This window comes from Xiphophorus couchianus, chromosome 13 (assembly GCF_001444195.1).
Source record: "Xiphophorus couchianus chromosome 13, X_couchianus-1.0, whole genome shotgun sequence".
In the NCBI taxonomy this organism is placed as follows: domain Eukaryota; kingdom Metazoa; phylum Chordata; class Actinopteri; order Cyprinodontiformes; family Poeciliidae; genus Xiphophorus; species Xiphophorus couchianus.
Genome location: NC_040240.1, coordinates 27,706,758 through 27,733,066, shown reverse-complemented (window position 1 = coordinate 27,733,066; position 26,309 = coordinate 27,706,758). Strand labels below are relative to the sequence as shown.

Genomic DNA, 26,309 nt, shown 5'->3' with positions numbered 1-26,309 from the left:
AAATTCTCATCTTGAAATATTTGAAGTATTTCAGAAATATGTCTCCATATTATACAGTGAGGAAAATAAGTATTTGAATACTCTGAGACTTTGCAAGTTCTCCCACTTAGAAATCATGGAGGATCTGAAATTTTTATCTTAGGTGGATGTCCACTGTGAAAGACCTTTAAGTATTGCAAATAAGCAAATAAGTATTGTCGGCCAAGGAAAACAGCAGCAGCTGATGACAGAAATATGGTGAGAGCTGTGAAGAAAATCCCAAAGCATCAGTAGTGACATCAACAACAACCCCACTGTGCAGGGTGAAGGTATCGCAATACACTGTTTAAAGACTCTGAGAGCAGAAATATAGAGGCAAACCACTCATCAGTAGTAAGAATCACAAGACCAGATTGCAATTTGCAAAGAAGTATCGAGATAAGACACAAAAGTTCTGGAACACAATCTCATGGACTGATGAGGCCAAGATGAATCTCTACCAAAGTGAGGGAAAGGCCAAAGTGTGGAGAAAGAAAAGAACTGCTTTTGAGCTGAAGCACACAAGCTCATCTGTGAAGCATGGTGGAGGTAATGTCATGGCTGTTTCTGAACAGGCTCATTCACTTTTATTAATGATATAAGTGATGATGGTAGCAGCAGAATGAATTCAGAAGCGTACATAAACAATTTACAGAGAAATGCCTCCCACGTAATCGGGAGGAATTTATCATGCAGCAGGTCAGCGACCCAAAACACACATAAGGACTTCATCAGGGAAAAAAGTGAAATGTTTTAGACTGAACAAGTCAGTCACCTGACATCAACCCAGAGAATGCCTTTCACCTCCTGAAGAGGAGACTAAAGGGAGAAATCCCCCAAAACAACAAAACAACTGAAAGAATCTGTGGTAAGAGCCTGGAATAGCATCACAAATGAAGAATGCAACAGTTTGGGGATAACAATGGCTCACAGGCTTGAGCCAGTCATTACAAACAAGGGTTATGCCACCAAATATTAAATACTATTCACTTTAAGATTATTTGCTCTTTTAAATCTGCTCACCTAACAATGCTGTGGTGTAACTCAAATGGTGAAATATGCTAATCTACTGAACGCCTACATGTAAAAATCAGGAAGTAAAAGCTGACATTCAGAACTCTTATTTCACGCTCATCTTTTGATCTTAAACCCAAATGTATTCAGTGTACAACAAAAACAAAGGAACTTGTCCTGCTGTGTGTATATATATATATATGTGTTGGGGCATGTGTGTGTGTGATTTATTGTTTATTTGCATTTCTTACCCAAAATACTTGCAGAAGAGTCACGAAATAAATTTTTTATACCAAGCTGTGTTTATAACTTCTATTTTATATGTCAAATATGTATTAAAAATTTTTAGACGGTTTAATGCACATCTGATCATACAAGTCATTATCACAGTCAGGACTCTTTCTGGGTGTTGGTCATTCCACCTACTTCCTTATGTTGTTTTTCATTCTGGTCCCAACATGTTACGGTACATAACGATCTGCCACATTCTCTCATTTCCTACTTGCTGACAATCAAGGATAAAGATCATTTTCCATCAGCTACTATACTGGAAGGAAATGCAATTTTGTGACTTCAAAAAGTGACATCTGTCAGCAAGAGGTTGTTCAGAAACATTTTAGTTCAATCATTGTCAAGCTGTCAAAGTTTTAAGAGTGAATAAATTAAAATAAAAATTACAACAAAATTAAATTACACATAGGGATTTTCAAATGATTTACTGTATCTTCAGAATTCATTAGAAGAGTAATGGTTTAAGAAACGGTACTGGTTGAGAGGAGATGGAATGGCAACAGGTACGTTGAAAATGCAAGTACAAATCACTGGTAAAGAAACATTGAAGACATCTGGTGAGCTGGTTCTATGCAAGAAATACTGTCATTCAAATATATACACAGGCAGCATCAGAAATGACACGGAAACTTCATATAAGCGGTGGGACTTGATGTTTGTCAAAATGCACTTTGTTTCTTATGGTGCTTCAGAGGGGAAAAAAGCAGTTTATGACTTCTCTTCAAACATGGCAGTAAACAGTGCAACAGCAACTTAAGGTTATTATAAACCAGCAACAGCAAATTTTAACAAACTGCTCTGACAATATAACAGAATGTGTTTCACTGTTGCTTCAGCTTTCAGAGGAAAATCTAATTTTCAGCACCAAGTGCTGGTGTTTTACAATCAGACTTCAACTGGTTCGACAAAAATCTGCTGTTGCTTATTCCTCAAAATCAACTGTGAAAGCACAGAAAGATGTTTCCTTGGAAACCAGTTTGAGGTGCAAATCTACCCGTGCAATGGTTTTATGAGGTGGATAAGTGTACAAACTCTGATCTTCTGTTATGCAGCAGAAAGAGGAATAAGAATATCATAATAATCAGGAAGTATTTTACCTAATCTCTGCTCTTTCTGCTATAGTTATGTTTCATAAAATGCTTCGAGTTCTAGTCTACTGATTAAGATGGAGTAATTTCCTGTTTTCACACTTTTTTCTAGCATGACACAGTAGCACACATTCTGTATTTATTTCTTCTAAGAATCCTAAAACACACAAAATAATTACCCAACTTACAAACGTGAGCACATTTTCCCTGTGTTTTGGTTGTTTTTGGTTCCTCCATGTAACGGAGATCTTTTTGCCATTCAAGGGATGACACCGTTTTCATGGGTCATAAACAGCAGCTTCATGAGTCTGTTCAGGCAGTGCATTACTCGCTACATTTACCCACTTCTGTCCTCAGCCACATTCCCAAACCTTTGCTCCTCAACCCCCACAAAGCAGCCACCAGAGAGAACATTTAAAGTTGATGACTGCTCATATTTGCAATTCCAGTTACATTTATTATGAAGGGCACTGTTTAATGCTCCCTTTTCCCCGTAAGAAACAAATTTCCATTTCAGTGAGGCATGACTGATACTGAGATGGTCTTACCAGGCGATGGCTAATTTAATAAGAGGTGGAATGCAAAAGCAGGTTTCCCTTTTATCGCCTTGTCTGATAACTACAAATATCCCTGAAAGAAATGTAGAGTTGGAAAGAGAAGGACGTCTCTATTTCTAGACTGCAGCCTTTAAAAACAGCAGAAAAACATGTAGATCTAACAGCCCTGCCACCAAACTAAAAATGTTTGTCTGTTAGTTTTGTGTTGAGAAAAGTTTGAGAAGGCCCTGGTCCCAACAATTCCCTCTGAGGTCAGACTGTGATTGAATACTCACTGAAAACACTCTGCCAGCAAAGAACAAATATAAGAATGCACATTATATTTCAAAAATTACTGATCAGGTTTGGCTTGTAATCACCTTGACAATGGTTGACCATGAATGTCAGTGTTTTACTGTTAAACTTGAGACAAGCTAGTCTGTAATTGGGTAACCCAGTAATAAAATGAAAAGCTTAAGGAGAAAAGCTTGAGTCAAGGTGTGGAAATGACCAAAGATCAGATGCTAAAACATGTAGATCTGTGTGGTGGAATCTGTCCGTTATCCTGCAATAGCTAGCCCCGCCCACTTCATCACAACCCTCCGGGGCTGACTACTGACCAGTTCTCTGTCTAACAGGTCCGGAAAATCTCTAAGACCTGGGTATTACCCTAAACGAGATCTATAAGAGATAATCTATTCAAACTGGTGTCGAAAGCGATTCGTCTAGCTCTAACTACCTTCAATCCAGAAGCTACGACCCTTTTCAGTTAAGGAACAATCAGCTGAGTAGCCCTCACAGCTGCATAATTCCAATAACCACTTCTGTTAACGGTAGCTCGCTTTCTAAAATATAACTTGCTCTTGGAACCGGCTAGATTAAATTTAGTGACTTGGATGTAAGTCCCTGGGTCATTATTTTACTCTCACCAAAGGAAATTATGAAGCCTCCTCTTTACTAGAACCATGTACATTAGTTTTACCTTTATTAAAAGAACTGAAAAATGATTAAACGACTCAATTAATTCCAATGTCCACCAACCTCATTAGAATTTTAGAGTATGAATTTATTAAGCAAGCTTAAGCAGGGATATGTGACATACAAATCAATAATCAATTGTATATAATTCGAGAGCAGTATAATAAGATCCACGTGTATAACCATACCATGCTGTCTCCTTTCCCTAACTTATGTCGCATGTTCTAAGATAGATTTTTTGGGGGCAAATTCAACTCACACCCAGTTGCTGATGGATCTTTAGCAACAGGAACATCCAGAAGCCTTGGTCAGAATTTTTGTCCTTATGCGGAAAAATCCTCCTTAGAATAGTAGCAAAGTAGAACGGGTTTAAATCCTTTAAAAACCCAGCTCTTTATCCCTCCGGGAACTCTGTCTTTTCTCCAAGTCTGTTGCAATATATTTGGGTTGAGGCAAGACCGACGATCGAATCAGGAACTCGGGCTTGGGCGTCCGGAACTTGTCCCTTCTTGGCGGCGCTGAGTCTCAAGTCTCCCGTGGTTCCAGGGTGCGGTCCGTTGCTATTTCCTCTGCTTCCCCGTTTCGACTCCTTCAGCGCCGTGGACAAAGAACCCTTGCTTTCTCATTTCAGCCTCCTTTTATATTGTTTTCCTCTGTGTGTGTGTGTGTACAGCTTGGTCTGCATGACTTCCTGAACATCTGCTGCTTTTCCGGTGGAAAGTACCGGCCCCCATCCTGTTTACTGAGTCCAGCAACCTTTTGCCTACTTGCGACATTTCCTGTCAGCCGGGCCTCACCCATCCTGCTGACTGTATTGTTCCAACTTCCTTCTTTTCTATAACTGCCCTCTTTGTCTTGTTAACATTATCAACCATATTCAACAACTTAGTATTGAAATCATTTAAATCATCTCAGCTCTAATATTCATTAAAACTTACATCTCTTTCAGATTATAACTCATCAACCATAATTATTTGTTGTTATCATTACAGATCATTATTCATACATTTCAGAATCATTCAGTGAGTACTTATACACATACACATCTTACCAATTGTACTAATACATGTTCAACATAATAAAATATGAATCAAAACACAAGATTGCTTTATTTCTCCTAAGCCTTTATGCACCTTTTTCTGCGTGTACCTGGAAAGATCTCAAACCCTATACCAGTTTTCTTGACAAATCTTAAATAAATTCCTGCAAGTATCAATGACCTGAGACCATAAAATCTTGTAAAAGAAAGAATCAGCTTTCTCTCAGCAACATCCATCCACCCATTCATTGAAGTAAGAATGTGGCCGTCATCAAAACAGAGCAAGCAAGAAGCAGCGTGGCTGAGAGCATGAGGGAAGAGCTCGTTCAAAAGACAGGTGCAAAAACATATATGTTCTGGACCTGGTTAGGGTTTAACCTCCGGCGGTCTCGGCGCAGTAAATATGACGGTCAGACAGCAGGAAAGGGAGAAGTAAAAGCGCAGGCAAAGTCAGTGTGAAACAGCCAGGACGAGGGTTATAACTGAAATAATCTGCCAATGGAACTAGTACGTTTTAATCACTATTAAAGAATTATTGAACTATTGACTGAAAGGTTACTTGTAAGTTAGTTTTATCTTATTTCAAGTGTGCTAAGATATTTGCACAAGAAACGAGACCAAAAATACTTGGTAAGACTTTGTGTATTTGCAGTGAATGTCTTGCTACAGCTAATGGCTTCATGCCTGGTGTCACTGTTTTCATTCTTAAGCTAGTTGACTTATGAAAGTTGGTCAAATATTCAAATGACAGATGAGAGTTGAAGAAAATGGTTTGAATTAGTTTATTAGTAGTTAGTAGTTGAATTAGTAGTTATAAGAAAGTGAAATTTGTGTTACTAATCTGCAGAACTATCAGGAACTATTTGTTTATTCGGTCATAAATAAAAGAACTTACCAACTTTTAATCATCAATGTCAATATATGTGAGGACATTTAAGAATTGCTGTGCTGAAAAATATGCTGCAAGGCAAACTACAACAACCATAACCATAAACATTCTATAATTCAAATAGTATCAGAATAATAGGTAAACATCTTGTGCATGATTATCACATATTTTAAATTGTAACTAATAAATAAAAAACGTCTCTGTGGTTTCTATGGTGAGGTGCTGACTTTGTGCTGCTGATAATTGTAGGTTTAAATCAGTCAGAGATGTGAATCATTTTGGGCTCAACTGTATTTAGAACCAGAAGCAGTTTTCTTAGTGTTTCTGTCCCACAGTGTGAGTACAGCACACGTTCATGAGGTCACTTCAGCCATTCCTGCTCCTGTTCAAATCAAAGCACACAGATACTTAACTGTCCTTCTGTACACATTGTATACACTTATTAACATCTGGAACAAATGATAAACTTCTATCCTAAATGAATGTCCAACCCTAAAGTTTCTCATTTGACCTTCTGCTGCAGATAAAGTCCAATGTTTCAATAAGTACGAACAGATCTACTGCATGGAGATACTGGCCTCATGGCCAGGGATTAGTGTCTCGGATAATTTCTAAATTTCAATTTAGTTCTTTGTACAGTTTTGTTTACTTCCTTGGTTTGCATGAACTTGCTTAAGACAACCTAAGATACAAAAAAAAAAGAAATAAGACATTCAGCTGTGGTGAAATTGCTAAAGAGAAGATCATTATGAATATTTATAGAGAGAAGTAGTTGTTCCTGACTGCAGAATGCCATTGGACTGAAACATGCTTTCAACCTGCACAGCAGGAGCCAGGGACTTGTAGAGCTGTTACCCTAACGAAGGCTGCGCGGCCGCTTCTCTGAGTCTGCTCAACGCTTTATGGTCAGATAATACCGGGGAGTCTGACAAGTGGCCTTATGTACGTTCTCTGCTAAAAGGGTTATTAGAACAGAGCTGGGTTCAGAGAAATGGGCCACTCAAGCCACTGGGGATCCCAACAGAAATCACACACTTCAGTTTATTTCACAAATTAGGCCCTGAGAGGGGCATGCACGTCTGTAGCGCCTAGTTAAAGTGATGGAGGTGACTCCCAGGCATTGATTTTTCTCTTCGCCTCTGGCGTCCCGCAAGGCCACAACTGTGCTCCCTGTGGGCTGGTCTAGTTGGCCCCGCTCGCCTTTAAATCACATTAAACTGTGGCTACGCTTTAGCTATGTCTGCGAGACAAGCATCAATAATGCAGTTATCAAACTGTAATCAACTCTTACACTTCAGCAGAGCTTTAACTGCTGGACTTTTCCAATGCACTCTTCCCCAACAGAGATATTAGGAGTAAACTTGAACACGTAGGAAAAAATAGAGGACAACAAATTCAAATCAGGCGATTTATCTTCATTTCATAAATGCACCAATGATACAGATTAATCCAATCAAACTGCTAATGAAAAACGCCTCATATGGAAAATAAAAATAGGTTAAAGGCTATATTTCTCCTCTAAGACAGATACTTACAGGATGAGGAGCTGACAGATTTTTTTTCGTCCCCCCCCCTCTGAAGACCACAGCAGCTGATGAGTAATGATGCCTATTTTTCTTTCAATTTACTCCATATAGTAAAGGCAGCAGACTGTGACACTTCATTACGGTAATTAGGCTAATTTAATTACCGTCTTTCACAGGTCAGGCAGGAAGCCACTGATTGATGGCACAGCTTGTGAATGCAAAATTCTTTAAAGAAAAACAGAGCCAGAATACCTCAGCTACAGCGCACTGAGCTCAAGAACACTGTAGCCAAAGTCAGCAGCGTTAACCGGGAAAAAGCGCTACGAGACATAAACAGAGCCGAATAATCTGAGGTCAGAACCCAACTTCAAGTTTATATCGTTAGCAGAGTAGGAGTTGGCCTGTGGCTGTGGTGGCAGCCAAGCAAATGAAACTTTTATGGACGTTCATTTCAACAGTTGCAAACCTTTTGATAACAACAAGGCTGAGAGCAGCCTGAGTGGTGCATCCCACACAAGTTCACAGTTGAGCACTTTAAACACTGTCTGAACAACTTTAAGAGCTTTTGGCATTTCAAACCTTTTATCAAAATCTCCTCTCCTGATTCACCATGAAGCCCAGCATGCCAGGCACCGCTGCAAGGGTATAAATAAAGCCTTAAACAAGAGCCCCTTGGCATGGCAACAAGCCTGAATTAAAGGCCATCTGTATATTACGGCAAGACTGTCACTTTATTGCTGAAATCAATTTAGCAAGGCCCCGGAGCGGGAGGGATATGGCCTTGGTCAGAGTGAGGTTTATCTAAACGGAGCAGGCTGAGAGAAACACAGCTTCTATAATGAACTCCAGGGTGTCCAATAAAGCCTTTTATTTCCCCTTTTGTACAGCTGAAACGCGTGTGTAGTGGCAACATTCAGCTTCACAGTTGCAGTGACACAAGCAACCAGCGGCTCCTCTGTAATTACACCTGCCTGCAGATACCTCAACAATGCAAGCAAATCACAAAGACAAATCATCATTAAAATGCTATTTTCTTCTGAAACATCAACCAAATCTCATTTATTCTGACCTTTAGAAGAAAATAAGAAAACCATCTTACAGAACTAAACAATCAGATGCGTTCAAAAATAACCAAGATAATATAATACAATATAACCACACAATCTAAAATGACAAAGGGCAAATATTTTACATCTAATATTTTAAACTTAACTTGAAAAAAAAAAAAAAATTTTCGAAGATAATTTTCTAAAAATATACTTCAGAAGCCACTGTTCCACAGGCGAGAAAAGAAACACTTTGCTTTTCCTGAGTTCATAGTTGGTTTGGACCTTCAGTTTCAACAAGTCAGAGGCAACTTTCTGTAGTTCGCTAAACTGGGTGTTCATGGACAGAAATTGTGGAGAGAACCATAGACATAATCAAGAGTAGATGTCCCATTGGCTACTCGGGCGCAGGAAATACGGCGGCCATCTTGGAGCGGTCGTCCCTCCTACTTGGCTAAACCAATACAGCAGAAGAAGGCTCAGCACTGCTGATGGAACGGCTGACGGAATTTTTTATTTTTTTTTTACCCCTCCAGGGGGTCTTTTTGTGGGCTCTAGTTTCCCTTATATGACAGTAGGCTGACAGGAAACGGGGAAGGAGAGGGGGAAAGACATGCGGCAAATATCGTCGGGTCCGAGAGTTGAACCCGCGATGGCCGCGTTGAGGACTCAAGGCCTCCAAATATGGGTCGCTCTAACCCCTTCGCCACCACGGCACACCCCGGCTGATGGAATTTTTCACTTTGTGAGAGCTCAGGCAATAACTTTTTACAAAAAATGTTTACATATTATTGTTTATATTTTGTAAATAGAATATCAATGTGACAGACTGGCGTCCTGTCCAGGGTGTACCCCTCCCAAAACGTTCGCTGGGGTCAGAAGGGGTGCTAAGGCACCCCTTCTGCATCAGCACCCCTTCTGACCCCATAGGGACAAGCGGGTACAGAAAATGGATGGATGGATGGATGGATGTTAATGTCCTGTATTTATCTCCACCAGCATGCCAGCTGAGTTTAGGCATTGTTTGTGTAGTTCAGGGGTTCAGCTCCAGCTATGAAGGCTAACAGTGATTTTGTAAATCTTAAAAAGTTGTAATTATTCCCCAACGTTGATTTAGATTATCTGACACAAGAGTGCTACCTTAGAAATAAAACAATATTATATATATTATTATAATATTTATATGTAATTTTTCACTCTGTCAAACATAAGATACCTCTGATGCCTCATGTCTACCACAAAATACAGACAACAGAACATCGGACTGAAATAGTTTTCAAACAAGCTTAATCAAACTTTCTGCAGTTTTTTTTCAAGAGATATGAATTGGGGGGAAAAGATGTGCTTTTCTTACCTGTGTAAATAGCTACAGCACTGTCTTATCATGTTTTGATTTTGTGATTTACTGCATGTTGAAGGATTATAGAATCACAGAAATCATATGAAAAATAGTCACTTTGTGCTGCTGTTGTTACATCTGAATTTATATTGGGATGCCTCATTTGATTTTGTAATCCATAGCTATACTCCTCCATGTGCAATTAAAGACAAACCCCAAAATAGAAAAAAGATAGAAATAAAATAGAAATAAAAGCATTTATGAGTGTTCTAGGTGGTTTGAGGGATGAAACTATGCTGAGTCTGTTTCACTTCCAAAGGTTGAAAATGTTTTAATTTCACTAGCTAGACAGTTCTTTGGAACAAAGTTAAACTGGTAGTCTGACTGAAAAAAGTAGAGTCATTAAATATTAAAAAGGTGCCTCCTTATTTCTTAAAAGAAGATGAATTTTACTGAATTGTATTCATATTGATGTGAATCTCCCTCTGTCTGGCTGAATTTGGACTGAATTCTTTTACATATATTTGAAAACAAACTGGCTCTTTCAAAGTGTCCTGAGGTGACTTTTATTTTGGGAAATAAGAATGAAATGACAGATTTTAATCACTGTGTTAAAACCACATTGTTCTTAATACTATGGACTAAAAATAACATTGACATATAGTGATTGTGTTTTTAAGATGTTTTCTATTTAAATCTGAAGGAGGTCTTATATTTTGTGCTCTATAGCAGCTCAAAATTGAATAGCTCATGTGGAACAAAGTGACCTTTGCATCAGCATTTGGGTGACACTTGGCAAAAATAAAAATGTAATGTTTGGAACTACTTGGGAATCTGTGGTTTTTGTGACAAAGTTAAAATAAAACTCTGTTATCTTCTGTTTATTTCTTCCCTTAGATGTTGCACTCCTTCTTAGATAACACCAGTGGCAGCAGGGAGATCTGGCAAATTACTTCCTGCACTAGTCTGTGTAGAAGACAGTCAGCCATAAGTTGACCGCCCCACTATCTTGGCCAGATGAATCTCAAACGCACAGATCAGGTAATATTCTGCACTTAAAGCTGGCATTTAAGAAACATTCCTCCACCACAGGCAAAAACGGTGCATGGCTTGGCATTTAGAGGCGGATAATAAAACTTTCCTTAAATACAGCTCTCATCTCAGAGTGCTTTTTAGATGCCCTTAGTGGAGTCAATTATCTCCCCACACTTGCTATTACTGAGACACTCTGAGCACCTCGCGCCTTAAAAGGTCCGTGAATCATGCTTTCTGAAAAATGTCACATTCTTAACTGCCTCTCAAAATGCAGACCCTGCCATGTAAGTGGCGGCGAACACGTGTTGGCTTCTTTCATCCATTTTTACTTACTTGTGCCTTCTTAATATGCTAGATGAATTTAAAGCAAATAAAATTCTTCTTATTTAGAAAACAATTCACTCTGCATGTAACAATGTGTTATAGTCCACTGCCGAAATAAGAGATGATCAAAAGTAATACGTTGAAAAGTTATTGAACAGATTTTTTTCTGATTCCTGACTGGCTAAATAAAGTTGAGATTTATTTTTGTTTAACCAATGAAACATCCCGTTGCTGTGAGGCAGAGCCCTGCAGCTTCTCCTGTTTGATGTGAATAAGTGGGAGGGCAGCGTAGGAAGCTACAACATTCACTTTACAACTTCTCCTTCTACATACATAGAAGGAGAAGCAGCCGTCTCTGAGGGAACAGACTGAATGTTTTGAAGTGCTCATGTTTAACATGGCTTGTTGTTGTGTACCGCGCCCATCATGGTTACCTCTTGAAAAAAACGCAGGAAAGCCTAAAAAATAAATTCATTTATTGCAGAAACATAATCTCATCATTTACAAAACTCCAGCGTTTTATTTGAGGGCAGATATTCAACCCTGTAAGAAATACTTGTTGGGTTTTTACAAACCCTAACCTCCTACAATTTCAAACAATTAAAGTAAACTTAAGCTTTTTATATTGAAATTTCAGTTTTGCAATTTTGAGTTGGGAGTTTCTAGGAACTTTCGACATATAATCCATGACATCCTCATTCCTTTGAATATAATAATCATGATGTGAGAAAGCTCACTGTTATAAGGACTGTAAAGATTTACACCTGGTCTACCAGGTCTCCAAATCAAGCATCAGACAGCATCTACATGATAACATGTAGCCATTTTATGACGTTTCTGCTCCAAGTAAGGAGAGATCCCAGGTCACACCGTAGGAAAAAAGCTCAGAAAACCTTCAGCTTGTTCCGGTAATCTCTGCTCACTCGTGCTCTGCTCATGAGGCAACGCAGCACCACAATGCAGAAACCTGTTCTAATCCCACTGGCCAAGTGAAAAGCATCACTATCTCCAAAGCATTTTGGATCTGAATCAGGTTCAGTGGTTTGTGAACCTGGTGATCTTCTAACGGCCTGCAGGACGAGGAACATTGGTATGTTTTGCTAAACAACCTTTTTTTTTTTTTTAGCAATTTTTCTTTAACTGTACCGCTGAATATTAAAAGTCATATGAAAAGTCCATTTGAAAAGAAATTTGAATTTAATGGATTGTTATCCAGGGACCACTTAACATTTACAGAGAGCTATAACCTTTCAATTTTGCTCATAAATGAATGTTTCATTTTTGTGACTCAGCATTTAAAACATACTTCTTGTAATTTATTTCCTCTGCTCCAGCATCAATCAGCCTTTAACTCCACAAAGAGCAGGCGGAGCAAGGAAGAATGCAGCCTTCTGATGACAAATAAAAGAAGAAAACAATTGTCATTTGACAGAGAGGCTTCAACTAGTTATCATATACTGCTATTTAAAACAAAAACAACCAAAAAGGAGACAGAGAATCCTCATGGCAGGATTACCTGCAACCCTCACAGTTGCATGTATTCAAAGTCATTTCAGGAAGTCAATCAGATCTCTCTTATCACATGTACAACTGTTTGCACTGAATGTGTTTGCTGTCCTTTGAAACACCAAAGAGATACAAAGAGTGCCAGCAAGAAGAACCACTGAAGCCCAAAGCATTAACCTCCACCACCATGCCTGCTGTTTGTATGTCTGCAATAATGCATGCTGTCCTCAGCACTATTGTCAAATTGGATATCTTCTGTTTAGAGGACATTATTTCAGAAGTACTGCGGTTCATACAAAGACAAACCAAGTATTTGTTTTATAGAGAAGAGGCGTTCTTCCTACATAATAGGAGGAACCCTCAGTAAACAACACTGAACCTGAGTAAAAAGCTTTCATTTTTCAATATCTTTTGAAGGATTCTGTCATAAACATAGTAATGAGGTCAGTAGAGTCGGAGATGGAGTACTTCAGTTTTATGAAATCTGGGAGTGAAAGTTGCTGAAACTTCTGAGAATATCGGCTTCTGTTATCATTAGGAACAACTAAGTCCCTCCAAGACTGAGGAAATTGTTTCTGCTGGTTTTTATTTTTTATTTGAGGTTAACTTAAAGCTATTTAACAAACCTTGTACTGTGTCTTGATCTGTAAATTGTAGAAGTAAAGCTGTATTTTCTTTTGTTTCCAAAGACTGTACATCTTTTTTTACCAGAAGATACTGATATAATGTACTGTAGTTACACTTTCAGTAGCCTGTACTTCAATGTTCCCAACTGCACCTCTGGAAATGCCTGCTTCTTTTCAAGAAAGAAGAAAATCAAATACCTCACCCCCTATAATGTGCATAAATATGCAAAAAATAGTTAAACTTGGTTGAAATTAAGTCCATTCTCTACCAAACAGTCCCACTACATTTACATAAAGAAGACAGAAGCAATCTATGTGACAGACTGAAGCATGGCTCACAATAACAGCCATGACAACTTGTGTGGATATACAATTACGTGTAAAGGTATTATTAAGATTACCTTACTTGTTTAACCCAAATTCAAAAACCTTGGCTTAACTCTTGCAGATTACTTGACACAAAAACAAAAATTGGGATTAAAAACACTTATTTGTTTGTGTCGTTTTAACCTTTTAAAAGTTCCTTAATGCAGCAGGCAGTTAGCACACCAACAACATTTCTGCACATGCAGACCGCTTCCACTCACCTTGGATGATGATGTGTCACACTCCTGGCAGATCCAGCCATATCCAGTCTGCTTGGGGGATTTCTTTAGCGGGGGGTCCAGACACCCGAAGTGATAACAGAGCTGGCACTCATCACACCTGAGGCACAGGACAGGAAGGGCCTGTGTTATGTGTCACATAAATAATGCTGCTGCCCTCCTTCAATCAAACCAGCGGTTCTGGAGAGATGATGGATGATAACAAGGCAGCAAGCTGTCACCCATGAGACTTTGCTAATGTATTTCTACCCCTCTTTAATCACTGTACTCCCTTGACTTTACACAGCCATGCACTGTTCAGTGGTTTTTCTAAGTGCCCTGATAAATACAGGTCTTGTTAGTGTCAGAGAAATGCTTGTTACATCTCCCAAGGCTGGACTGTTTCTTCAAGCTCATGAGAAGAGACGCAACTCCAACACACAACACGAAAAACCTGCTATACATAAAAAAACAACAACAAATATGGCACGAAAACGTTAACCCATCTATTTCTATAAATGTTAAAAGGGAAGTTAAGAACTACGGACCTTTGTGGTGATAACTTTTTATTATGTAAATCACTTTGAACTGCCTTGCTGCTGTAATGTGCTATACAAATAAACTTGATTGATTGATAACTTCCTTTATTTGCTCTGATCCATTATCAGACAGTCATTATAATAATTCAGATGTGTTATGCTTTTACTAACCAATTTCTGCAGAAAAAGGCGAGAAGAGAAAAAATAATGAATCCAAAATTTATGGTTTTGGAAGGACTTCTTCCTTTCAGTTGTCCTTTTCTCTTAGTCAGCACTGCAAGTGCAGTTTCTTTGACAAAACCTCTGCTTGTAAAATACAGCTGGTATGAATGGTTTTCTGATGACGGAAGGAACTACTTCAGATGGCTTAAAAAATGATCGTCAGACCTGTTAAAATTGATTTTCTGTGAACTGTTGATTGGTTTTGGGGAATAAACTCCAACTCTTTTCTCATTCAGTATTTGGATGAAAAACTGTAAATTTGTAAAGAAAAATAAACTAGTAGGTAAATCATATTTACTAAAACACAAAAATTTTGTTTTGTCTTTATTAAAGGGAAATATTGTTGCATTTTAGAGTGCTGAGACCTATAAATATGAAATAAAACATAAAACATTAGCAAATAAAAACAACTTTTAAAGTCCTTTGTGACAACAGAAAGGTCTTTGCTGAAATAGGAAGTAATTACCATATATAGATGATGAAGTGTCATCTGGATCCATTTTATATGATAGATTATTCATGTATAAAGAATACAGACTTTTTTTCTTGATAAAACAAGATTCCTTTTTAACAGGAATATGTCAAACAAATGTACAGGTACTTATTGAAGACAAAGAAATAGACGTAGAAAACTTTTGATACAGACATCATCATATAGGGAACAGGTAGGAAAACACTCTCCTTTGCAGAGTTTTTTCTTTTTGTTTTTGTTTCCCCAACACAAAACATTTGTTAATGTCTGCAGATTGTGTTAAGTCAGTATCCGTTGTCTCTAAATGTTCCTCCACACAGGTTAGTCGGGATCATTAGCTGCAACTGTTATTTTCTATACACTTTCTGATATTTATGTGTAAGCAAATGAATGAAGGAGCTTAACTGCAGCTGCAGTCCTGTTCTATCAGTATGTTATCTTTTCTTCCATCTATCATATGTGAGAAAAGTGAGTATCCTGACTGCAGACTGTGAGACTGACCAGTGTGACAGAAAAGAGATTCAAACAACTGCAATGTTTCTGAATAAAGTTTTAAGTTCTGGGTCACAGAACTGACAGCAGCAGAAGGTCCGGTTCTCTGCTGGTGATCTGTTACTGGGAATGCTGGTGTAAACGCTCACTTATAGAACACTTTGATCTATAAGTCACAAACACAAATTTGATATCACAAATTTGTGTTTGTGATATCAAACACAAATAACCACATTCCACATATTGCAGGTTTTACATCCTCTGCACTAAGGCCTGGGTCTTTCATGCTATTTTTTTTTAATATCTCTTCATTTCTGTCACAAGAATGAATTCACAGAAACTATTGTGAGCCTAAAACAATCAGAAAAAGATTAAATATTATGATTTATGCCTATTAAAGATGAAATGGTTTTATTTACCTTCAATCTAACTCCACATGGGCCTGGAAAACTGCCCATACTCAATTATCCCTTTTTTCCCGTGTTTTGTCCAGTGTTTTTCTTTTTGCCCTTAAATCCCTTACACTGCCCTTCTGTCTGCTATAATGAAGATGAATGGAGTTTGTGGTTGACCTCCCTGGCTGTTCCTGTTATCAGATTTTCATTGAAGATTGTGAACCTCCTACATTGATTAGAACATAATTAGCTCTAATTGTAAAGTGAGTGTTCACTAGTCTGATGGAGGTTATTGAGAGATGGTCAGCATCATAAATGAGAAGAAAAAAATGTCTGCTCTCTTTGGGATTCAGCTGAAACTTGTTAAATACTCCAAGCCTTTGAAAGGTGGTTTTTGTGTGCTAAATAAACTGGCATTGTTCAGTAATTTACAGTTGGTAATTATTTCACTGGTCGACCAAACAATGCATTTAATGGACTTTATTTTTTTTTTCAAACCAAGTGCAGCCAAAAAATAAAGCCAGGTAGTTTGCTTCAAGCTGACTCTTTGTCTACATGAACTATGAAGCCTCCGTCTAAACAGAACCTATTAGAAGCTTTTACGTCATAGTGCTGTGATAAAAATCTGTTGTGATCACAGGCCGAGTAGGCTTTCAGAACATGCAGCTGGGATTGTGGAACACAGCAGCTCTGACATGAGAATTTACAGAAAATGTGAGCAGGGTGTTTACCTAACCTTTACGTAATACCAGCTGGCTCATTTCTGTCACAAGTCCTCTGCTGGCAGTCCAAATGTGTCCAACGCTGTTGAAACTGTTGTGCTCTATCTGCTTCAGATTCTACTCATTCAATCAAAAATACTTTATTTATTCCAATTAGAAATGAAATCTTGCCGCAACTCATGTCTAAAAATCTTCAGAGTCGTGTAATTTTAGATATTTTTTTATTTTTAGAAGAACATTTAGTTTGCTTAAAAACACTTTTTAGTTCTTCCTTAAAGAGTTTACAAAATGAGGTTAAAATGCGCAGACTGGCTCTGATTACAGGGTTGTCACAGTACAACTCCATTACCAGTGGCTGAGGACAGACTGAGGACAGGGTGAGGACAGACTGAGGACTGGTTGAGGACAGACTGAGGACAGGCTGAGGACAGACTGAGGACAGGCTGAGGACAGGCAGACCTATGGACATTGAACCAAACAGTAGTGAGGGAAACATGAGGATTTGCAATATTCCTCTTGGGAACCATTTTTTGGACATGCAGTACGATTTTATTCCAAATGTGTATATCTGTTAAGTTCTTCAAAATGTTATTTGGGGATAAAAGTGGGGATTGTTTGAAATAAATAGAAGCCTTATGGCAAAAACGTTCATGTACTGTAAAATCAAAACTGTGTTGTGTGGGCAGCATGACAAAGAAACCTGACATCTTCTGTTTATTATTTAAGGCCAGACGAGTGTCTGGTAATCTGTGCACTGTGGCGCGTTGCCCTCTGGCAGCAGACTGGTGATACCTGTGAAATAGATGGGATAATACAGTGTGGTATTTACACACTAAGCATGGCCGATTTAGTAAAACCAGAGTAAAAATTTAATTGGCATGGATAATTGGCATCTTATGAGTTGTAAGGGCATAACCTAACAGCTGCTGCACATTACTACACATACACCACGGCAGGTGCTTTTCTCTCTGGCTCTCTGTCTCACACACACACTGTCAGATGATGTGTGTGATGGGCTGAGCAGGCATATCTAGCCGAGAACCGATGGGGATTTAAAGTGCCCTCTAGCCACCTAGTGAATAGAAGACAAATCACCAAAGTGCGTGTGCTCTGCTAATGAGCACACTCCTATTGTTGCTCACAAACTGCCAATTGATTTTACATGAATCTCCAACTAAGGCATAAAGGAAAGACCAAAGTCTTCTGTTTCACAGCTGGAGACCATTGAAGAACTTCCAAATTCACAGGAGTGCTCTTTCCATTTAGCCAGACTGTAGTGACTGCACACATGCTTTCCTAATGACTTTAGCAAAGAATTTGACGCATATGAGCAGATCTACAGTATGTCCTGATGGTGCAGACAAGACATTTCAGGGGTAAGGCACTGAAAGGTGGACTCATTCCAAATACTTTCACTATATACCCAGATATATTCTCCCAACGGTGACATCCAAGAAGCAAGTGAGCCTACTTCTGTATGCATTTAAAGTACAGGGGCGGATTTGCTAGCTAGGATGTGGGGGCTTGGACGGACGAATGGACAGATGGATAGACAGACAGAAGGAAGGAGGGAAGGAAACTAACATGTCACCAGCCAGATCAGGCATCATCAACTAAACATAAACTTTGTTTTGAAAAGGAATTTTAGTTTTAACTTTTGTATGGAGTTACTGTTCATCAGAGAACGGATGGGCAATTACTGGATTGATTGTTTAATATTACTGATCATATCAATGAGTTCAAATTGATTATGTTTGCAAACCCCCAAAAACGGTGGTTCACAGGAACATGTTGGTGTGAAGAACTCCTTCCTCTTAACAAATGAAATCATCTGAAAACCTTTTTTCAATATTTACTCAGGTGATCTTTATCCAATGTTAAAAATTGGTTTATGATCTGAAATATAAAAGTTTGATAGAAAAGCCAAAACAGAACAAACATTTCACACAACTAGTGGTCTGAATAGGTTAATTACTATAAATTCACCTCCACAAACTTAATTGCTTTTTTGGATTAGATTATGACAGTCTCAGTTTTGTCAAAACGTCACTCACTGTTTGCGCAGACGAACATTTGTGCTGACTATCTGAAGTGATGAATAAAATCTGCTCTCTGCAACAGAGACATAAAACAAGGAATTTAAACTGATGAGTCTCAGAGGTTGTTAAGTCAGTTCCATTTAGTAGAAGTTGGAGAACAGCTTGTTAAATCTTAAAGCACGTTGTTACCTTAGAATTAGGCTTGTAGGCGTTGTTTGAAGTGCAAATCACACAGTGATTTTACAAGTTTTTGTCTTTGTGTGTGTGTTTTGACATGGGTTTTATTTAATATTTTACTAGCATGTATTCTATATTTTGGGAACAGTCAATGAATGGCAAGTTTATAAGTAGAGAATGCAAAAAACCCTCCATAGTTTCCGATCAGTTCAGTCCTCCATTGGCAGATCTCCGTTGTGTTTCCAGAGTTGATCTGAGTCAGCGGCCACCTCCAGCCTTTATCTGCTCCCAACAATGCCCTTACGTGCTCAGGCACAGCAAGGTCCTTGATGTTATCAAAGCAATTTGGCCGTGCTTTAATCATTGGAAACATTGAGCAGCTCCCCCTCCTACCCTGTACTTTGGAGGTAGACAAAATCCAATCACTCATAAGAGGTTATTGATTGATGTAATCGTATTGGAGGTGAGGGTGTGGAGGGGATGTGACAGATTGCTTTTGTCTGCTACATGTGTCACTCTCAGTTGGCAATTCTTGTCCTCTTTCATCTGCTGTTTAATCTATGACTGAGGTTTTCACATCTTCCTCGCCCCTGCGGTGGCACCAGTGGACCGGTCCTCCCTGAGTGGTGCTGATGGCCAACAGATCTGTGATCAGCTGTTTGATCTGATCCAGCTCTTCCAGCTGTCACATTCCTGTTCATGTGTCGTAATGAGAAAGGGCCGTCGCCCGAGGCGCCGCAAAGAGCCTCCATTTTACAGATCTCCTGCAGGAGTTTCACTGATGTGTCATTTGAGTTAAAGGAGATCACAGCAACCACGATATTGATGACACAATAAAAACACCAAGCAGTTGGATGAATTGAATATTATGTCTACAAGAGCACTTCTTTTACCCTGAAATGAAAAGCACAATTCAAGCTGTGACATTGCTGAGCCAGGATACAAGAGTGTCTCAATAATTTGAAGGATTTCTGAATTCACACAAACAGCACAGACATTTACTATTGATAGTCCTCTTTAAAGGGGCAAGTATTATGTGTTTCCTAGACACGTAGTGCCAATTAAGTAACTATGTGACCTTCAATTGTTATAAAACTGCTGTATATGTCAAATATGACTTTGTAATTTGACGCCTTGAAACTGAGCCTCTATCTCTTTAAAAACTCCTGCTCTTGCTGAAATTCTGCCTTCAAGAAGTCATCACAGCACCGGCCCTCAATGAACCCCTTTAGCAACATTTCTACCAGTGTTTCACTGAGATGTAGCTCCTATAATAAACTCAGCAGAAGTACAGTTCCACTGGGTGTTTGCTAATTCCTGCTGGCTAGTCTGAAGGAGCTGAGAGGGGGGAGGGCTGCTCTGTGAGGTGGAAGACTTTGGAAACTGCAGGTACAAGGAAGAGCTGTGCCTCGAAGGCGACAGTATAGATAAAACTACATAATTACATACATTACAGGAAGATACAACCTTTACTCCACAATATCTGATATTAAAAGAGACTAAACTTTTCTTGTCTTAGGATTAGCAGAATTATTTCTATTAGCTAAACGTTACCCCATGTTGCCAGACGTTGAGGCAGATCTGGACAAACAGCAGTTACAGCAACTTTGAATGGGCTTATTGCTAAAAATGTGCTATATGAACAAAATTACCTTACTTTACCTTCATGTTTCACTGTAAAGAACATGATAAATCAGAAAGAATAGAAGAGACTTTAGTGGCTGTACTGGTGTGCGGCTTGTAATGCTGATTAAATTAAATGGGTAATTTTTCTGCACTCCGTAGAAAGCAACAGAATTTCCAAGCATATGAATTATATCTACCTATTTGATTATAATGAAGTTTTGGACTGAAACTTTATAGAAGTCAAAGCTTCTTAAATACAAAAATTGGAACATTATCAGGGACAAAACCAATCCTGACTGGAACATTTACACTTTCTATTTTCATTTTTGCTCAAGAGTTTAGATCTAAGGATCATGTGCCCTGATGGATTCGATCTAAAGCCGGTAGGTAACGGTGTGAATGCAGACCGACTGTTTTGCTCTGGGAAATTTCTCCATATTTGTTTCACAGAATGAAGGTAAATTATTCTGAAGCACACTGACAGTTGTCCTAATGTGACCCCAAAGCAGCGGAGGGCATGTGTTGTCCAGGTTTGGAGACAAACGCATTTTATGACAGACTGACGTAGTACTGCTTCGTTTATAACGGTTTCAGAGAGATGAGATGATTCATTTTAAACGCTAAAGGTTTCACTTGACTGTCAATACTCCTGTGGATGACAGAACCCATATTTGTCACGAAGTTATAGATCAGTGTTTTACCAGAACGCTGTGGTGTTGATCTGCCTCTAAGGTGCTGGAGCTGATTGTACCCAGTGTGAAGTGGAGCTGGCAGATCACACATCCAATCAATGTCAACCTGACAACACGCTGTCAGAATTAAAGAGTGTTTGTGTCTTTTTCAGTGGAGCTGTGCAGAACCACCAGTCATTTTACCCCTCCACCCTCAGAGCACATCGCTTTGGCTTTCTGAAACATTCTGCAATAATTTCGCTTTTTAGTTAGTCATAGTCATATATAAAAAGTGACAATGAAGATCAGGAACTGAATTTACTTAGGACTTTACGATAACCTGAGCAGTCCTGCTGATTCAGCATGTGAACACTTGCACACGGAGCGCTCCATCCAGGAACAGATATGAACTCATTCAAATGTCCATAGTTTTCTTGGGAGTTTGTGGAACTGCTCATTCTTTTGAAAAGCTCTGCTGTCTGAGACCAAGAGGCTAAAACAAGGCAGTGAATTTATCACAAGTGGGCAATGCAATTACCCTGGGAGTGGCCACGTGACACAAATCAATATGACACAAAGCACTAAGCCATTGACTCTCATCCATGACAAAGTGCACCTCAGAAAGGAGTGGATTATTGGACTTTTGGAGCCTCCTACCTTTTGATCTACTGTTAGGTCAGTGCAACATTAGAAAAGAGCCATTGTTTTACAAGATGGGGAAAGTAATGAATGGACTGCTGACGTCGCACGTAAGGATAAAGCCAAGTCAGAGCAGCTACTTTTATAAGCCCATCTAGACACAACTCATTCACGGCTATAGAGAGGATGAAAGAAGCACAAGGACGGGTCTTTCTACAGCTCTCACCCAGAGCCCGCAATGAAACCAGAGCTTCTTAAATTTTCCAGCAGGGGGCTCCAGTAAACTGGGTACCAATTTAAGAACATATTTGTGCCCCCTGCAGTGCAGGCCAAATTGGAGCCTTGTGACACCTAACAGACATTGAATTTTCTTTCAGAGATTTAGGAAAAAAGACAGCAATAATCTACACGACACCCATAAAGGTCCAGGATTTATATCCAGTGTAATAGCTGAAATATATGGAGTGGAGGTTGGGGTAAAACGGATAAAAAATAGAAGCCAGTAAAGAGGTTGGGGAATGAAAAGTGTAAACCTCAGGGAGCGCTCAGGCAAACCCACACAGTGGGTGAATCAGTGGCATAAAGAGACAGGGGAGGAAGCAGAGGAGTGATAGATTTTAGCTGCTTGGCCACTCTTCCCACATAGCTCCAGTCCAAGCTCTTGAGTTTTCTGTTTTAATAGAGGGGGAAAGGGTGAAGTCAGCAAAAACAAAATGCCGCCATTAAATCATCTCCCCGGATCTGGTGTCAGAGCAGTAATAGGAAATGCACTCATCATCGGAAAGGTTACTGCTTTCCAGAACCTCCCTGCTAGCTTTTCTCTCCTGCCATCCCCCATCCTCTGCACTCCACCAATCCCTAAGCTCTGCTTTCAGCCCTTAACCAAAACCCAGATACTTGGTCAACACTCTGGGATGTATGAGCTCACGAAGGGTATGCTTTTCTCTCACAGATGGCACATTTCTGGATCTCATCTCTGAGGTATCTTTAGAAAATGCAAAAAAAAAAAAAACCCTGCAGACTTTGGTTACAGAGGCCACCAGAACATTTTGCTAATAGTCATAAGAACAATGATGCTCCCTTCTGCCTAAACAATAGGGAAAAATCATTAGAAAGTGAAAGGTGAATAAACATCTGCACAAATCATCCACTGCAGCTGTTGAAACATGCCTGTGGTTGATGACACAAGCCGAACAATCCTGTCTTTCAGTGTATTTGTTAGGACTAAGGCTGTTTTCACACCTGATGATCCAGTAGGCTCGGTTCGATTGGGGACCAAAATTAAAACATTTGTTCCAATTTTAGCTGTTGCGGTTCACGTTCACACTGCAGTGACAAACAAACCAAAAGCCTGTTACCCTCCTGGCCTGTGGTGGAGCTGCACCAACAGCTACTGAAAGAAATAACATCTGAAGAAGACTGAGCACAACTACCTTCTTAACAAAATGTAAACAAAAATTAAACAATGTCAGATTTTAGCGATTGTAGGTTTTCTTTTTTTTAATCTTTGGCAAAAACTCACAAGCCATTGTTTGTTTTGCTTGTATTTACCCAGAATGCCCTGCGCTGTATTCCGCTTCCTGCTTCTGGAGCGGTCTCCGGTTCGCTTGCCGTTTACATATGCATTGATATCAAAGGAATGAAAACCATTGTAAAATTTCCAGAATACTACAAATATACATATGTATGTATTTATTTATGGTAGCAAGGCTGTCAAATAAATATGAATAGAAATTAGACTTGAAGTTTGACAACAAACCCAAACAATTACTTCCTGAAAGGATTACCGGTTAGATGTCTCAGGCACATTGTTCTGGATGTTTCAGTGTTATCTGATAGAAATAGTTCCTGGTTTTCTGAACTCCGGTTATTGTGAACTGGGGTTCAGTGGAGTTTTCTTCATGTTCATGAGGGGATGGGGGGAGGCTCTCTGCTGTCACCGTGTTGTTGCTCAGGAAGTGGGGATTGTTTTTCTCCACACAAAATAGTTTGCCTTTTTAGCTGATTCTATTTGCTGTTGTTTCCACACTGTAAAATGTCCCATGTCCATCACATAACAACCTTGGATCCTTTATCCCCTCACTTTTATATACTGTCTGGACACAATAAAGGTGTGCAGAGCAGCTGACAACCAGCAGCACTGTAACCTTTAACTGTTGTTCATTATTTTTTATATACGGTGCTGTGTTATTTAATAGTGCTGTGCAGCTCTGGATTGTGTGGTTGCTGCCTTGGGCAGGTCCTGCTGGTGAAAGCGACCCCTGGACTCGATGGGACTTCAGTTAAAAAAGGGATAAGAAACGGCAAAAGCAAATATCCTGCAAATCATCATCACCATATACTGTAAGTTATTGCTGCTTATTTTAAACAGAAGTTCACATCCTCCTGCTGGTGCATTTGAGACTTTACTCTGCGTAGGTTGAGAAGTAACATTTCATTTGAGCAGCCCACAAGAAAACAAGAGGGCCACTTCCCAGGTGATAAATCACTGCTGACAGGGGGCATTACACGCACAAACGGACCGCCGATGCCGCACCTTTACAACAATTAATTAGCTGTCTGACACTCATTTATCACTGCAGCAATAAGGTGAAAAAAATCAAGAGTTTATTAAAGCGCCACTTAATTTCCAAGAGCTAAAGGCCAGACGCTGAGACACATGACATAGACAGCAGAAGCAACATTCACACTCTTACTTCATGTTACAGTACAGCAGAGATCAAAATGTTCCCTCAAAAGCATCACTGTAAACAAATGTTTGGCAAAGAAGACGCAGTCTCATGTCTCATGGCTACGTCACAAATCAGATTTCACAACACAAGATATGATCCATGTTTAAGAAGCTGCACAGGCACAAAACAAAAAGACAGTTCAGCCTCTTCAATAAATACTGTACACATCATCACACTACCTAGCATTCAGACTTCTGTAAGATCACATCACTAAGTTGGAAGTTGTGTAATATTTACCTAATCTATGCAAATACATTGTCATGCATCTTAGAGCTCAAACAGAAATGGGCAGCAAACAGATTTTCTGCAGCTGCTTGATTCCTTCAGCTAACTGGACTGATGGCTCCCTAAAGCATGCATATATGGGTCCAGAACGGGGAACAGAGTGACACATGAGGCCAAGATGTGACTGCTGTCATGAGCCCAGTCAGGCCAGCGAGTGGAGACATGGAGACCAACCCGGCCACATCTCTGAGGACAGGTCTGTTCAGCTGTCACTTAAACATATTGACACACTGGAAGACTTCTTCATGTTCAATCACTCTAAACACATTCAGACTAACATCTAAATGATGCTGCTGCAAACTACAACTAACCTGATCCTACTGCAGTAGCATTAGTTCAGTGCTTTACTAAATGGACCAGACTTTTCTTTTCTTGTGGTCCTCAGCATACTTCAAACTAAATCACAACACAGGAAAACCTAGAAAGCCACGGCTCAAGTGGTCTAATTACTCATGCCGAGTTGCTATGGGTGATTGGCATTGGAATTCAATCAATAATACTGATTACAACTGATTAGAAGGTCAGACAGGCAAAAAAAAGGCAGAAAAATCTCACGTTGATTTTAAAGACAATCGGTTTTTGGCAGAGGAAGAGAGGGGAGGGTTGAGCTGCTGAAGAAATGTTCAGCAGCTGGGGACTACGTTGGTTCCTCACTGTCAACCAAACTCACCAGACTGCAATCCGAAAAATCTCCTGTTGACTTGTTTTAAGGTGAAACAACAATCTAAATCCTCTGTGATCTAGCTATAAATGAATAGCATCAGAGGGTAAATCAATAACTCTAACAATACAATAACAAATATTTTCCTGCCAAATACAATTAATTATATCAATAAAAAAATCCTTTACCAACAGAAACAAGTATTATACTGAAGGAACTTTAACACACAATAATCCACTAAGATGCTGTCAGTATGTACAAGCCCCAAACTACCAAAAGAATGAAAATAAACGTAAGCATTCAGGGTTCAATGTTTTCAGATCCAAAAGTTCAGGTAAAATTGTTGGTTGGACAGCTGCTGGTCCAGTTTGGTTCAGACGTGCTTGCCGAAGCGATGGGAAGGTGTGGTTCTTCCTTCTGACTCGAGCCTCAATTTGCCCCTCTGTCTCTAAGCCAACGGCCATCAGTCCCGACATTTTATGGGAGGTGAGGTGGCTGCCCCGGCTCTCACAACCTGTGCAATGCAAAGATAGAAAGAGTCAGGGCAGCACACCTCACACCCCGACCAGAAACCCTCCAAACTAACGCTGCATCAGGGGCATTCAGCAAAACATCAACAATCTGTGGCTTCTGACTGCAATACCAAATAATCATAGTGGGATTCTTACTGCTGTCTGTCTTTAAACATCACTGTGTAAAATTATGAAACATACATATTAAAGGTACAGTTATTAATGGAAAACACGTCCTTGTTGGTCAAGTAGCCTGATATCTAAAACTACAATACTTTAATGTACA

The 26,309-nt window shown here is 39.4% G+C and overlaps 1 protein-coding gene across 3 annotated transcripts in view; it reads right to left on the bottom strand.

Moving 5' to 3' along the window:
- The window catches only part of phf14 (PHD finger protein 14), an 82,007-nt gene that overhangs the window by 9,959 nt on the left and 45,739 nt on the right, over positions 1–26,309 (bottom strand). For 2 of the 3 annotated variants that reach the window (XM_028035621.1, XM_028035620.1), the window contains exon 17: positions 13,843–13,960. In XM_028035621.1, the coding sequence (XP_027891422.1) occupies positions 13,843–13,960 (118 nt within the window). Of the gene's footprint in view, positions 1–13,842; positions 13,961–24,418; positions 26,026–26,309 lie in introns of those variants that run through there. The other variant, XM_028035622.1, reaches the window with a different exon arrangement.